The sequence below is a fragment of the Gigantopelta aegis genome, chromosome 4, assembly GCF_016097555.1.
Source record: "Gigantopelta aegis isolate Gae_Host chromosome 4, Gae_host_genome, whole genome shotgun sequence".
Lineage (NCBI taxonomy): Eukaryota > Metazoa > Mollusca > Gastropoda > Neomphalida > Peltospiridae > Gigantopelta > Gigantopelta aegis.
Genome location: NC_054702.1, coordinates 48648971 through 48666067, shown reverse-complemented (window position 1 = coordinate 48666067; position 17097 = coordinate 48648971). Strand labels below are relative to the sequence as shown.

The following is a 17097-nucleotide window of genomic DNA, read 5'->3' as shown; positions in this document are numbered from 1 at the left end:
GTTTTGGCCAAAAATGGCCAAAATCATATATTTTTTATATGATTGGTGTGGCGTTACCATATGATATCGAATAACCTTCTTTGATATTTGGTAGTAATTTGATGGGATCGATACATCAGCAACAGCGTAAAGTAATTAGTGAGACAGGAAAGAAAATAGTTAATTGTATTACTGCTCAATTATACAAGAACTGGCAGTTTCCTCCACGTGCATGAAAATAAAATTCAGCCATATCAGTACTAGTCACATTGCATTGCAACAGTATCCACTAAAAACAAGAAGATGCACAGCACACAAGATAGCATTTGTTGTGTGTTCAAATGGGTGTGCAAATGGGTGTACTATGTGACGTGATCTGGAACCATGTTATCATGTAGAAGCCGACACAAGACTATAATGTCACATACTCTCCATTGTGCACAGAATGACCATAAGATAAGAACGTACTGATCAGATCGGTTGACACTGATGTTGTGGTCCTTACAATTGCCATTGTTTATATTTTTCTCTTGATGTATCATGGATTATCTATGACATGAAGAGAAACTATATGATGATATCAGCTCATGACATTGCAGCCAGGCTAGAAGAATACAGGACAGGTACTTCGATTGTTATATGCAATCAGTTGGTGTGACATATTATAATCGTTCAGTAGAAACAGCACAGAACATTTAAGACAGCTGTTCTTGATATTACAGAAAATGTTTTGTGTCTGTCCCAAATGTCCGCTTGCATCACAGATGAGTGAATGTATCAGCTTCAAAGGTCTGTTATACTACTTTATGACAGTACAAACGAAAACGCCCAGATGGACCAGGAAAAGAAGGTACTCTTTACCAAAGAGAGGCAGCTAGATCGTATACCTGACACAAAAGGTGCTCTTACTAGACAGACTAAGAGTGCTGCATACCAAGCAGGACATATTTGTCAATCACTGGTAACTAAACAACAGCTACCAAACTCTTGTGGCTGGAGTAGACTAAGGACCCTAATGATCAATTGATGCTTTTCTAGACAACATTTCCAGAGGCAGCCAAATCACGTATGTGCTGCAAGAAAGCATGCAAACCTCCTTGCAAATGTTTAACAGCAGTTTCAATGCACTGAAATATGTAAATGCACAGGAATGTGCTACACTACAGACTGACTATAAATAAGATAATGTGCAACTGATTTGGTTTTCACGATGTTTTCTATCTAACGAGTCCCGTATATGATTTTCAAGTGTAAAATATAAATATAAATTATTATTAGCATGTTTATTAAATTCCTTCGATCTACAAAATTAATATGGAATTAGCAACTTACATCAAGTATTTATGTATTCTAGGAGCCAACATATTGGCATATTGTTTTTTCGATGGCGATAATTCTGAAAATCAAGATGGCATCCTGCTATGAAAGAATTAAACATCGTACCAGTGTGCACATTTTCACATTTTGAACAATTCCAGTATATAAGCTACTACATGACTAGACTATACATGTCATACTGCATTTCATTGCTTTGTAGTTGTTTTCGTGCTTATATCCACTTACGGTTCAAGTACATTGTCCTGGGCATACACCTTAGCTATCTCGACTGTCTGTTCAGGACAGTGGGTTAATGGTTATTTGTTAGCGGTTAGTGAGAGAGTAGTCGGTATAATAGTGGTCTTACAAATACCCACCGAGTTGTTAAACTTGTTCTGGGTGGGAGCCAGTACCGAGAGGCAAACCCAGTACCTACAAGCCTTATGTCCGATGGCTTAACCACTACACCAGTGAGGCCAATGTCATACTGCAAAAACCTTTGTTCAGCTTAAAGGGGCATTTGCTGCACGTTTTAATATGTTATCGACTAACAAAGACTTTTCAACCACTATAATTACATAATATATCCAATATATTTTTCTGCATAAAATATTAGTGGTTGTATATTACACATGTTTTTGATCATTCTAATATTTGTACTAGGTTAAATCATTTTATTTCCTACTATTTTTTTCGTACGTACGAAATTATTTGAAGACGAAATCCAGTTTGGGCTTCTTACAAATATTAAGACGACCAGAAACACATTGAATATACAGACACTAATATTCTAAACAAGAAAATATATTTAATACGTAAGTTTAATCGTAGATATATTTTATTAGTCGGAAACATCTTACAGTGCAACAAACTCAAGAATGTCCCTTTAAGCATATTGGAAGTTAGAAATAAAGATGATTCACATATTAAACATGAAAACAGTAACAGATTACGTTAATGATGTACCTCATACTGACTTTAAATACCCAGTACAGGAAGAATGCTGAGTTGTAGGATGTAAACAATAACAGGTTAAGTTAATGGCATAGGATATATTGACTTTAAATACCCTGTTTAGGAAAAATAAGCAAGCCTCAACGAGTTCACCATTTTTATCTTCAAAATAAATCCAATAACCTAGGACCTACGTTATCAACCTGTTATTCTTATGTTAATGTCTTCTTTAACGATTCCATAGTATGTTCGTCACTTGCCTGATTGAGTTCCCACAATCCAAACGCAATGCCATATGTTACAGGTGTTACAGAAATTCCTTTCTTTTTCCATCGGTTTTCTCTGTAATTATATCAACAAAGGCTTTAAATATTTATCACATTGTGTTTTATATAATATAAAATAGGCTGACATTGAGAACAACTATTTTCATCTTAAAGAATTTTGCTGAGAACAGAGGATGGGAAGTATTATTTTGCCGAGTTATTGCAAATAAGCTTTAATGCGATATTCCTGTGTTTTAGGCGATTATAAGATGTCCATCAGCAAAGACTTTTTAATAACTGTAATCAAATGTTAAATATATTTTTTGTAAATAAAATATTAGCGACTATATATTAAACGTCTTTCTGATCGTTCTAACGGTTGTACTAGGTCAAACATAATTTTATTACCTAATATATATTTTTTCGTACGTACGAAATTATTGGGATACCAAATCCAGTTTGGGCTAGTTACAAATATTATGACGACCAGAAACACATCGAATGTACAGACACTGATATTCTAAACAAGAAAATATATTTAATATGTTAAGTTTAATCGTAGAAATATTGTATTAGTTGGAAACATCTTGCAATGCAGAAAACTCAGGAATGTCCCTTTAATAAATCACTAAAATATTAACGTCATCAAATCTAATCTTGGCAGCTTTCAGTCACTCTTCCCCACCCCTCACCCACACACACACACAACACAACTGACAAATGGTGTAGCAGATATCCATGCTCGATCTGACTGAGTAAAATGACATAACGTTCCCAATAACTATTGTAGTGAAGAGTGAGTGCGAGTTTCACCTGTTGAACTGTTTCACTTGTTGTCGCCGAGTGTCGAGGTCCGCCGTGTCGAGACACTCCTCCCAGCAGTGCTGGATGTTCCCCTTGTCACACTGCATGCCGAAGGGCATCGGATCGCCGTTCTTGTACAGATTCGTCTGTCGTACCTGATTCAGTAATAATAACACACGATTCTTCACCTACAGTTCCACTAGGAGGCGTTAGCACAAAAGAGTACTTTTTACACTGATGTGAAAATTTTCACAATAACATCTATTACAATTAAAAAGAACCGACATGACTTTTGTGCTAAGTTGCGCATACATTATAGGCTCTGAACTATTCAGTCACTAAAACTGAATACCCAGTTCCACTTAGGCCCATAACAAGATTTGCCTGAAAGTAAATGTTTCCAATAGTCTATTTTAATTTGATGTTGGTGATATTATACATTATAGGCTCTGAACTATTCAATCACTAAAACTGAATACCCAGTTCCACTTAGGCCCATAACAAGATTTGCCTGAAAGTAAATGTTTCCAATAGTCTATTTTAATTTGATGTTGGTGATATTATACATTATAGGCTCTGAACTATTCAATCACTAAAACTGAATACCCAGTTCCACTTAGGCCCATAACAAGATTTGCCTGAAAGTAAATGTTTCCAATAGTCTATTTTAATTTGATGTTGGTGATATTATACATTATAGGCTCTGAACTATTCAATCACTAAAACTGAATACCCAGTTCCACTTAGGCCCATAACAAGATTTGCCTGAAAGTAAATGTTTCCAATAGTCTATTTTAATTTGATCTTGGTGATATTATACATGCTAATAAATATCAAATTATATTTTAGTTGTGAGAAACGGAGCCAAACGCAAAACCTTAACATTGAGCTAAACGGAACTTCACGTTGACGCCACCACCGCTATGAAAAAGTAGCATCTGAAGTTAGCCTTACGTCCAGACAAAAAGAACATGTTTCATCACACTCGCCAAAATAATAAGGTAGGGTAGGTAAAGATTTTGTTGAACATTTTACATAGTCTCATAGGCGTACGGACTCACATTTTTGTTGGTGGCAGGGGGGAGGGGCAGGCTGATTTTTGCCCGAATTTGGATAACAGTTATTCATATTAGTATTACTGTCAAATAGCTGTGTAGGGTTGCAAATGAATCACTACGCATTTTTACACGAACTAATATTGCGGGTAGAATGATGGAAATACATAGTGAAAAGGTTTCACGTCAGTTAATTTTGCCCGAATATCTCTATCGTTTTTACCCGAATTTGAGGAATTGCTGCAGTATTAGGGAGGCAGTTGCCCCCTCCCTTGCGCCCCCGCCTAGTATACTTATGGGCGTTTTAATAATATTTATGTATCACTTCCAGTTACAATATTATCATGTGTTAATAATAATACTTGTAATAATAAACACCAATTTTGAAGCATCCTATAAAAATAAGATAAGTTATTAAATTTTGTCTAGGTTTCACATTTTCCCTTTAAAGGAATGAATGAATGAATGTTTAACGACACCCCAGCACGAAAAATACATGTGCTATTGGGTGTCAAACTATGGTAATGCAAACAAATAAAGTGATGATCAACATCAATATAAAAATTCAAGATATAAATCAAAACAGTGTAAAGAACTGTGCAAAAATACAAATATCACAGATAGATACTGACTTTTACTCAAAATTTCAATTTGTGCTGTATTGGCCATTCTCAAAGAGAATGTTACACCCCTGCACCACGTTGAGGTTACAGCACGCGCAGGGGCCCTTTAAAGGAATGCTTAAGCAAGGCGTTTGGACTGGTATGTTTGGGGGGTTTTTTCAATGATATATAATTCACATTATTGCTTAATACAAACAAGTATAATCTTATATATTTAATTAATAAAATGGTTAAATGTGACGGCTATTATATATAACGGGTGCAACCATTTTGTACCATTCCAGTGAATACGCCCTCTGGCGAGCCGGTGGTTACGTAATACTTAAGGTGTCACGTCAGGAATTAGTCTTAGAACTAAAAAAACAAAACATACCTGATTTGTGTGGATGCATCGCAATGTTCTGTAACAATATCCATCCCAGTAAGCCAGCAATAAGTATATATCTTTCAATACAAAACAAACCACCATTGTCAAAGTGTAACTGTATTATGTTTTGTCCATACATTAACCCACGTACTGAAATGATAATTGGAGTGTTTTCTTAGTTAACTGGTATTTTCTTTCCGTGGCCTGTACCTGTGGTTTCTGATTGGTAGGGGAGAATTTTGGATGGTCACCAGTCAAGGTTTCTAGACATAAAACAAATACGTGCCTGTTTTATGAAGATCACAGGGTATTGTGGGATAACTATGCCATCACCCCTAAAATCGTAATGGATATTATCACCGTTCTGCTTTATTACTGGAAATAATTCTGTAAAACACTTGATTAAGTAGACCTTCCCATCTAAAATCACAAAACTGACCAATTACGTAGTCCAAAAGAAACGAAAATTATCACTTGGGTATCGTGAGTGGTCGTTTTTGCTCCAACGTACCCTAGGTCTAATAATATTAAAAACAATTTAGGATTTTTTAAGAGAGAAAAATACTATAACCCCATTTCGTTCTATTAATGCAAATTGAAACAGATTTAGTTAAATAGTTCATTATATTATCAAGTCATTTATGTAGTTTTACAAGTCAGGTTGATAAAAGCGAAGTGTCTTGTCGTAAATGACTGCCTTTGCTTACACTGTGCACCCAGGAGTTGGTCAGAGCTGACATCACTTCGCCCCAAGCTAGAATTCCGGACGCACCGAAAACAAAAGAAAATGGTTGCTCCCAAGTTAGCAGGAATAATCACGTTTTCTTTATTAACTTTAAAATTACGTGTTTTTCATTTCTTAAAGTGTCAGTATGTGTTGGTGGTCGGGGTATGCATCTTTCCAACACACGAGGCTCGTGTTTGTGTTTACCAACCCTTTAACCCTTAATATACTACAAACAAGAAAGGATTTAAAATCTACAGTGAAATTATCCCTCACACCAGGTGCCGGCATTTTCCGACTCTTACATAAAATGTATTTATTATTATCATTTAAGCGGTGTAACTCAGTGTGATATAAACTGACACGAGAAATCAAACGCGATGATTAACCTGTTCTGGTACAATGTTTAGGAAGTAGGCGATATCCGTTATCCATGTTTCGGCAACGAACATCGCCTGGGGAGCGCCAAAACCACGGAATGCTGTGCATGATGTCCGGTTCGTCTTACACAAGTAACCGCGGATGACAAAATTGGGAACTCTGTAAGAGTTGTCTGCATGCCACAGGGCTCTCTCCATCACCTACAACCAAAAGAAGAAAATTTCAAAGCTAAACTCTGGAATGTGGCGTAACAACAGAAATGTATTTCGCGGCTACACACAAGAATGAGGTCATGAGATATAAAATATGAATATGCTAATTTGATATCCTGAATCAACCATTCATCATCAACTGTACCTATTTATACAAGTTACAACAGGTATACTTTTAAACAAAAGGGACACTTTTTCGGAACCCCTAGATACAACCCTGAATACATTATATTATAAAGCTAGTCCTAGAAAAATTATAAAAAAATCGGCTCATTTAGCAGTCAGGAGACAGTGGCTAAAAAGTGCCAACAATTTCATAAAAGAAAAAGAAAAAAGCATGTATTTTAAAACAAAGTAATTGTATTAAACTACTTTTCATTAATTTCTATTTATCAAGAAGATTATTGTTCACTGTTAACGATCCTCTGAAACAAGCACTAGATGTTGCAGAAATAGATGAAAACACTCACCCCCGGCGATACATCGAGAGAGTTTCCACAGTTACTGTATAGGTCCAACTCCAACGACATAACCTTTCCCTGGTTCGTGAACCCAATCTGAAAATATTTATACAGGTGTATATCATCAAAGATATCTTATAAACACTTTGAACTCAAGATGCTACATGCAATGCCTAATCAACACAATTGTTATACACCATATAATTTAAATGCTATAACCCTCACCCTTAAAGAAGATAAAATATAATTCTGGAGAAGCGTTTCTCATTACCTTTGTCCTGCATACCAATCATCATCCTAGGATTACTGGCATCTAGCGCCTTGTTTTAAGCACAATAGTACCTGGTACTAGCCGTACGAAATAACATCGTATGACAAGTCCTCTCAAATATCTCACCAATGGCATGCATGGAAGTATTTAATGCATTTTCACATCTTACTTTGTATTTTCCAAGAAATGGATGCCTAGTTCCCATAGAAACCATATCTTCTTCTCGTTCTAGCGTACATCTCACACGTTTCATAAGTCTGAAGCACAAAATGTCACAGTCATTGTTTTTTAGACATAAATAGTAAATTAACACAATTCACAGTTTAGCGTGTGTTACGTTACTAGTACATTAAAACTTGTTAATTAAGATTCAAGTGTACCGTCGGTTAAAACAGATTGTCTTCCTAGGACAATGAACTAAAATATATTAATGTATGGTTACATAAGTAAACTGCTGATCTCACCTACCAGACTCATGAAGTGCAGGGCACCTATTTTCATTGGTTGGGATGGGGTGTTATGGGGTCAGAATAAACAAATTCACGATTTTGTTTCTCCATCGGTCAAGGAAGGTGCCATTTAGTTTGGAATGGTCTAGAACTTGTGAACAAATTACAGTTTAAATTTATATATCGGTATAATAAACTGCCAGTCCCCGGGGCAACCGGGAGACCAAGCATTAATGACATTCACAAATTTCTGAAAGAAGTAAAGACTATGTTTGTTTTAGTGGAGTGGCTTAGGAGAAATAGGCTAATCGTTACTTGCTTGCCCAAAGCACTAAATTTGGCACGGTTCACATAGATAACCCATCTGTCGACCTTTACATATACGAAAACTATTCGGTTATAACATTCTGGATGTCAAAAAGATTATTTAAAATTGGCTCAATTTTCCACTCAGGCCCCTTGCGGTCCAAATAACCAAATTCACAAATTTGTTTCTTCACATGCCAAGGAAGCCAAGGAAGTAATTTGATTTTTTTGTTAAAGATTGGCTTAAATTTCTCTTATTGGGTCTCGACCCTTGGGCCCTTGAGAGGTCAGAATGACCAAATGCCCAAATGTATTTCTCTTGTGATAAGGACATTTTCCACAACATTTATTTGGAATTGGTAAAGTAGTTTTGAAGCAACAGTCTCAGAGGAACCCATCATTAACAACATTTACAAATTAAATAAACCATCTGTTGACCTTTCCATATATATGAAGACTCATCAATTATAGCCATCTGAAAGTAAAGAAGGTTTTTTTTAATTTCCTTGAATTTGGCCCAGCCTAACAACCTCTGATGATCACAATTTGTTTCTCCGTTTGCCAAGGAAGCCTTTAACACAAAATAGTTGGAATTAGTTAAACAGTTTTGGAAAAGAAATCGAAAATGTAAAAAGGTTATTTGATGGAGAACGTTTTAATTTCCTTTAGCAATATGATGACATGGGTCATTATCCACTACATACTAATAACATTAGTACCTATATTTTCTTCAACAAAAGACACAGCACATCAGATTGGTAAAATCAAATGCATCACAATACCCTGTGATGTTAATAATACCGGTATGTATACTTTTTGTATCCACATGGTGGCGTCGCTACCAGACAATGCAATGCCTGATAATCTAATCTATCAAATACACACCTGCCAAACAGAAATCACAGGTGAAGGCACTACAAGAATCGACCAATTAACTAAGTAAACAGTCATTTTATACTTTCAGTGAGTAGACTCCCAGTTTAAATGAACGACATTACATAAATATGTGTTAACTCCAATAAATGATTCGGCTGTTACCCTGAATTATACACGTTTATAATACATGTAATTGAAATGCACTAAATATTTACATCTATATATTGTAATATCAAGAATTGTAAAGTACACAGTTGTAACAGAAATATTCCGAATAATTATATTTTACAATATATATATATATATATATATATATATATATATATATATATATATATATATATATATATATATATATATATATATATATATATACACTTTGTTACATCGCGGAATATATATTTATTGTTAATACACATATCTCTATAATGTAATATAATGTATTTATATTGATAATACATATATCTTTATAATGTAATACCATGTACTGTATTTGTATTTGTATTCATACATGTACCAAGCAATGTATTCCTATTATTTGTACCCTCCTGTAAACCATCTTGTCAAAATCAGAATATGTATGTTCCTCTTACGCCGTTGCATAACGGTCTGAGAGTATTAAAGTTCTTTTCTCGAGACCAGTTAAATGTTCTAACCTCCAGTTAGCATTTACAACACCATCGTTGTACTTCTGTACACTGGTGATTTTTGACCTTATCTTAAAAGGGAACGCTAGCTGAGTCACTGCGACTACAGTCACGTCCAAACCAATGTTTGCATAACTCGCCAGAGAAAACATGGCTCCACCCACTCGCTGTCCGTTAATGACATCCCTATCTAGGTCGTTGCCTCCAGCCACCAGTACGATTCCCGATTTATTTGTTGCACTTCCACGTCTAGTTGAGGAATAATAGAAGACAAAGTGACCCCACTCTGCCCGCAATAATGCACGCAAAACTCGCTCAGATAGTTTCAGGTTAAACCATTCTGGTAAAAGCTATTAGCAAAATTTTCTAATCTGTTCACAAAAGAGTGACCAACAATTAAACACGTTAATCGCCATTGTCTCGCTCGCCTATAGACAAAGGAATCTTGACAATAGGTACTGGCAATACGGAAACAACACAATGCAGCTGAATACAATGCAAAGGAACATAGATTAATAACGTTATACTTGTTACCGTGCCCTTGATGTTTTACGAACAATGTTCAACAAGTTTGTTTTCTCAACTAATTTTTCAAGCGACTCCTGTGTTTGGCAAAATAGGACACCACGTACAGATGTAACTCCAATTTCATTGGTCAAGCTGACTGGTGCTTCATAAAAATTTAGGAATGGTACCGATTAATAGATATTTAAAGTTTGGAATTATAAACCGAATGGTGATCAATTTAATCCATTTGCCTGAAACAAATGCACGTTTAATAAAAGTGTTTATATACTAGTACATTTTTCTGGCTTACTGGGATGGATATTATTACAGAACATTGCAACACATGCGTGTTTATTCATTCTGCAAAAATCAACAGACCTGTATGTTTGTTTCTTCAGTTCTAAGACCTGATGTGACTCGTTAAGTATTACGAGACAGATATTCGAGCAAAATGGGCATGCTCAATAAGCTCAGCAAATAAACAATAAAAGTCTCACTTGGCTGCCGCTATAGCTGTAGGACATGCAATCAGTTTGGGTCTCGTTTCCTTTCCGCCAAATCCACCACCTACAAAACACATCAAGGAAGACAGTTTTAATCACGTTTTTCTTGTAAATATTCACAATTTTCAAACATTGTAAATTATATTATTCAAATATGCTTTAGGTTGATAAAAATGTTTTACATGCAAAATCAAAAATTAAAATTAAATAATGATATTTAAATATTCCATCACCCGAGGGACAAAAATTATTTAGCCTACCTCAACTATAATTGTTATTATTTGTTGTGTATACTGCATAGTATTACGATTACTAACCCTAAAACTAACCCTAACCTTGTTTTGTGAGAAGACACCGTAACAAATAATAATTATTATTATTAAAACCTTAATGAAAGAAAGAAGTGCTTTATTTAACGACGCACTCAACACATTTTATTTACAGTTATATGGCGTCAGACATATGGCTAAGGACCACACAGATTTTAGAGGAAACCCACTAATTGTTTGAAACTCTAAACTAAAATGAAGAAAGCTACAGCTGAGGTGCAGACTGTTCCTTTCTACAATTAGCAACATTCTTACACACAAACACAACATGTCTGTCGTAAAACATTAGTTGGAACAAGAGAATACCTAATCTTTTGACGCGAACTGTAATCTTGTTGGCTTGGATGTTAAGTGCCTCAGCCACAACTCCCTGCACAAAACAGAAGTAAAAAGAGAATACACCTCAGAATGAAATATCGTATACATCATATATGTGTACTGAATAAATGAAGGAATGTTTAATATCATCCCAGCATAAAAAAAACCTCGTCTATGTTTGTTTTGTCAAACAAAGGTAATGTTTGCATAAATTCCACTCTAAAAGAATACACAAACACACACACACACACACACACACACACACACACACACACACACATTCGCTCACACACTCACACTCGCTCACACACACACACACACACACACACACACACACACACACACACACACACACACGAAATACCAGTTGTGGACAACTAGCTGACAACGGGAAAGCCCCAATAGTGGATCAGAGAAGCCTCAAATATGGAGGGTTTTGTGCATTTTATGGTACACTCATGAAATTTGGCACATTGATTCTGTAAACTATAACGGTCATTTTAAGATCGGGACCAATCTTGAAGTTCACGTGTCTTGACCTCGGTCGCCATTTTGAATATTGTCATATGGTATCTCATTTTGCTCTATTGTAGCTGCCATATAGACTTCTATCAGATGAATTAATGCAGTTTAAGTCAGTAAACTTATTGTAATATGTTTCACAAATGTATACATGAACTGTCAACGTCAACAAACTTCAAGATGGCTGAAAAAATTCAAAATGGCCACCACATTTCATATTTGTTATTCATACTACGTATTGTAAGCTTTTTTTCTTTTGCTAGCAAAATGAATTAGTTCAGTTTAAGGTTGGAAACCTATGTCAATTTGATATAAGTTATATTCAATATAAATATCATCATTTATAGCTTCAAATATAATAAAAACAATTCAAAATGGCTGCCAATATCCAGATTTAACTAAGTATAAAAGTGATTTCTATAGCCTTCTGAAAGACAAATTACTTAAGTTAAATTTATTAAACTGACACTGATATGATGCAAGAATAGCTGATGATGTGCATACACGTATAAATTAAAACTGCCAACTACAAACATTGTAATTAAACACATTGTAATTAAAATAATTAGCACATAAAATTACATGGATAAATAGTACAGAACGTATGTTGAATGCTATGCAATCCATTTGGAAAGCTGCTTAAGCATTTGCCGACACCTTGCAATCTTCTGAACTGACAGTGTGGAGTGTCTTTTAACACCACTTTTGGAGTCCACGGCATCCCATCACAGTAAATTAGTTCATAACAACTCAGGTTGCACTGGAGCATCATATAAAATGTGGCTGTTATTACATGTCTGGACATAGTTTTGTTGAATCATTGATTCTTCACTTGTTCTGAAACATTTAAGGACAATAATGCACTTACCATTTCCATTGACTTGTCACTAGTAGCATCTATCATATGTGTTTATCTGCTGATCCACGTATGCCCATTTCTTCTGGCTGAGAGGGGACCAACATCTTGACTGGTAGCCACTCAGAACCACCATCCCAGAAGCATCAAAGAGATGTTACCAACTGATATATGGTGGTTGTAAGAAGTAAGTCTGTGGGCACTACAAATTTGTTAAAATGCACTCTGCATCTGTTCAGGACACTGCTGATTGTGTAGCTTTTCAGACAAACTTTCCTTATTCTTTATCCATGTAATTGTATGTGCTGGATTACAATATGTTTGTTGTTTGTAGTTTTATACATATACATGTATCTACATCATCAACTATTCTTACATAAAAGAAGTCCAACAGAATTAATTTACCAGTCTTACCAGTCAGAAAGCAAAAGAAATTACTTTTATGCTTGATTAAATTTGATGTGAATTATATTTACTTTCTTTGAAGTTAATAATGATGATATTTACATTATATTTTATTCATATCATACTAACACAGGTTTACAACCTTAGACTGAACTAATCCATCTGCTGGCAGACAATCGTTACAACAATCTTAACATAACGTTCTATGTATAAAATCACTTTTATGCATGGTTAAATGTGCAGCCATTTGACATTTGGTTTTTACTGTCTTTTACTTTTTACAATCTATATTATTAATATCAAATATAGACCAGCTTCAGAATGAACTAAGTGCCACCCGGAGAGAACATTATGTAGACCTACTTTTTGTATGTTAACAAAAATGTTTTGGTAAACGGGCTTCTGGTGATGGGTGTGGAAAATATGGGGGTAAAAGTAGGGCCTCCCTCCCAAAAACAAGTTCAACTACTAATAGCACTATCGGGAGAGCAGATAACAGGAGGAACCTTTCAAATGATGACAGAAGCATGAAACTTGGCACAGATGATCTCTCTGGCTTCGTCAAATCCAATCAATGAACCACTTGAATGTTCAATATGGTGGTCACTTTTTTTTAAAGATGGCCGCCATACTGTCCTACCAATGTTCATTATTGAGATGTATTTAAGGGAGGTGTTCGATATTAGTCATTTTATATTAGTTTTATATATCCAGAAACATGCTGAACGTAACGTCTGATATGTACAAAACGTCTCTGATAGTGGGAGTGGTACATATTTGGGGTCAGTGTATGGCAACCTCCATAAAACATGGTCATCTACTATTAGCACTACTGGCAAAGCAATAACAGAATTGACCTTTTAAATTGTGAATTAAGCAGAAACCTTTGCACAGATTTTGGGACTTCTTCAAATTCAGTGAATGAGCAACTTGAAATGTCAATATGGCGGTAATTGTTCAAGATGGCCACCATTTTTCCCAACCATTGTCCGTTATTAATATGTATAATAATACTTTTGTCCGATTTTAGCCATCTCTGTGACTTTTATCATATGTACTAGTATTTAAAGTAATTGTGATATTTAAAATGCTATCAGAATTAATATTTGTTACTCAAAATGGCTGCTATATTTTCAGCAAACATAGTCACCAGCTACAATAAAAGATCATAAAAGATCATAAGCTGGTGCCAGTATACCTTGTTCCATTACCAAACTACTTTACCATATCATGGATATCAACCAATACCTTCTTTTGTGAACAGCCTTTTCAATCTGTCTCTTAATTAGCTCATAACATCATTAATTTATCTTTTTGAGTTCGTATTCCTATTTAGTTGTACATGTACATATATATACCAATACATTTGATATTTTAATTTTATAGTTTCTAATATAAAGATGATATTCTGTACTATTTTTTACTAAAGAAAATAAATAAATAAGGCTACAGGCACTATTCACTAATACTTATTATCATGGCTATATCTGTAATAATGTTTATTCATCCACGACTTCTTGTCTTCTTCATGTTTGGGGGTGGGGGGTGGGGGGGGTGGGCAGAGTATGATAGATGCACCAGACCGTGCGTACTATCATTTGTTTGACCATGTGGATATTTTTACTGAAACATACTAACAATATAGCCTGGTTTAGCCTTGGTAATTTGTCTGGGCACTGGCTATATTTCCTCACCAAGAATTTTCTGACACAACTTCTTTTTAATTGATGGAGAGAGACTCTGACATCTATTCAAGTCATCCATTGACAAATGATTAAATTAGATCTGGATATTTCACTATGTATACTCCTGTGCAGTTGAAATTTTTATATTATAGTTGGCTATACCAGAAGAGCATGCTTGTCACTGATGGTAGCAAGATCACAAAGCTGAGCGTCTATAGGTAGAACCAGTTTTGATAATAAAACATATTTTTTGGCTGAGGATAATGTCTTAATGGGTTTGTAATGGCCGAAGATCATGTCTTACTATAGGCTTGCACTGGCATCTGATGCATAGCTGTATTGCCTAATAGACAAATCTCGACTGAGTTCTTTTGTATGCTTGCCAAAGGTTTTATGACTGATGTATCATAAACTATGATGCTTGAAACCACACCTTTCCCCCCAAAGATAATTGGTTAGATACCTTCCACTGAGATTGTAGAAAAATGGAAGTCCCTGAAGAGTCACAGACCAACATTCGTATCAACTCATGCAGACTTGCTAGTCAGTGCTGGTATATACTATATGCTTAATACAGCGATTACAGTGCCATTGGCACGAATGACCACGCATTGTAATCCATTTTACATTATATGGATGGCATAAAATAAGCTGATTATAACGCCTTCAATGATTTCAGTACAGGAACAGATAATACCTGTTGAATGATTGGTAGCAAGTTCCATTTTGGTATATTCTTGGAATCTTCCCCTAGACAGAACTATTACACTTTGGAGTGTTTCTGAGGTGTTCTGCTAACCAATCAGCAGCTTCGTTTTGATTGAGGGACAAATCATCTGCCTCTGGAACAGAATATTGTGTGCTGACTTCATACTCTTTGTTCCACATTGTACCTCTTGGTAGTACCTGTAAATGATCTGAGCCCATCTCTGACTTAGGAATAATGTCTGTACTTGTAACAGCAGAAGTACAAAGGACCATCACAACCTTCGAAGTGGGCAATTTGCTATTGAACTCATGTTTTCACACTTGGTCAAATACAACTTAGCGTTAACAACCAGAGGAAGCTTTGGAACAGGTTAATTTAATATCTTTTAATAGCATTTTCATGTAATTAGCTTGTATCCCTTTCATCTTCGCAGTGCCATGTTCATTCATAGTCCTCTCATTAGGAATGCTTAGAGAAAATCCAATACCCAGGAGGGCAAATAGTGTAAATTCAGTAAGTATTATTATTCCATGAGCAGATGTCTTCTTTGTTTTGGATGAAAGCATGACAACTCTTCACAAAACCACCTAAACACATCAAAGTACATATCTATCCAGAGATGATTCCAAGAAGAGATTTAAATGTTACCAATTGCCCCTACATGATTACAGATATTAAGACACCTACCATTGAAGCAATGCATGTATACAGCAAATCAGGTGTGGTGTTGTAGGGTGTATACTACCAAATCAAATCCCATAGACGACAATATTAACATATGTGGCTAAAACTCCTACCTGCAGCATATCAATCGACATAAACGCCACGGATACGAATGCTACCAAGGCTACTTGACATATTGGTACTAGATGAAATAAAATTGCATATTTTTTTACCCAGATGAAACTATTATTTTTTACAACCAATACACTCACATTTATAACCAATCACAGGACTTGTGGTGTTCACTTCTCTATCAAAAGTTGGGTGCACCTGGAACTTTGACCCAGCCGGAAGTTATTTGGTTTAGTACTACCTTTATGACATAAGGGTGAAGGCTCACAAATCTTTCAACCACAAATCTTCTTTAATCTTTTTCGAGTCATGAAATTTTTTGTTTAGAGTTATACAACGCTATATTATTACTAGGGTCCAGTCGAAAGTACCTACATGGCCATACCAACAATAGCATGGGGGATCGGGTACACCTATAATTGCCCTCTGGGTAACCAAAACAATTATTCCCGTGAAGGCTATGATAATAGGGTAAGTGAATAGTGTACGTAGCCTTCATCATTGTTTTTTTTTTCTTTATTTGGAGGTGAAAAAAGATAATACAGAGTAACGTCTTCGTATTATAAATTATTAAAAGAAACCGAAGATCAGATGTATAGGCATATATTCGTTAAGAAACAAATGAAAAATAATAATACATTTAAAAGATATATTAATAATGCAATTAGCTAATTAACAAACTAATTAAATAGGATATTGATAAGACATGGTATCGGTAAATGTTTGGAATAAGGTAGAGTGATTTGGTTACAGAACAAGGTGCACTTGTACTTGCT

The 17097-nt window shown here is 35.3% G+C and overlaps 1 protein-coding gene across 2 annotated transcripts in view; it reads right to left on the bottom strand.

The window, feature by feature from the left end:
* The window catches only part of LOC121370649 (xanthine dehydrogenase/oxidase-like), a 104053-nt gene that overhangs the window by 40562 nt on the left and 46394 nt on the right, over positions 1–17097 (bottom strand). For both annotated transcript variants that reach the window (XR_005957711.1, XM_041496028.1), the window contains exons 20-26: positions 11338–11401; positions 10697–10766; positions 7584–7671; positions 7153–7239; positions 6479–6670; positions 3330–3475; positions 2511–2592 (exon numbers count right to left, since the gene is read on the bottom strand). Coding sequence is in view for 1 of the 2 variants with exons in the window: in XM_041496028.1 (XP_041351962.1) it covers positions 2511–2592; positions 3330–3475; positions 6479–6670; positions 7153–7239; positions 7584–7671; positions 10697–10766; positions 11338–11401 (729 nt within the window). In the remaining variant the exon portion in view is untranslated. The remainder of the gene's footprint in view (positions 1–2510; positions 2593–3329; positions 3476–6478; positions 6671–7152; positions 7240–7583; positions 7672–10696; positions 10767–11337; positions 11402–17097) is intronic.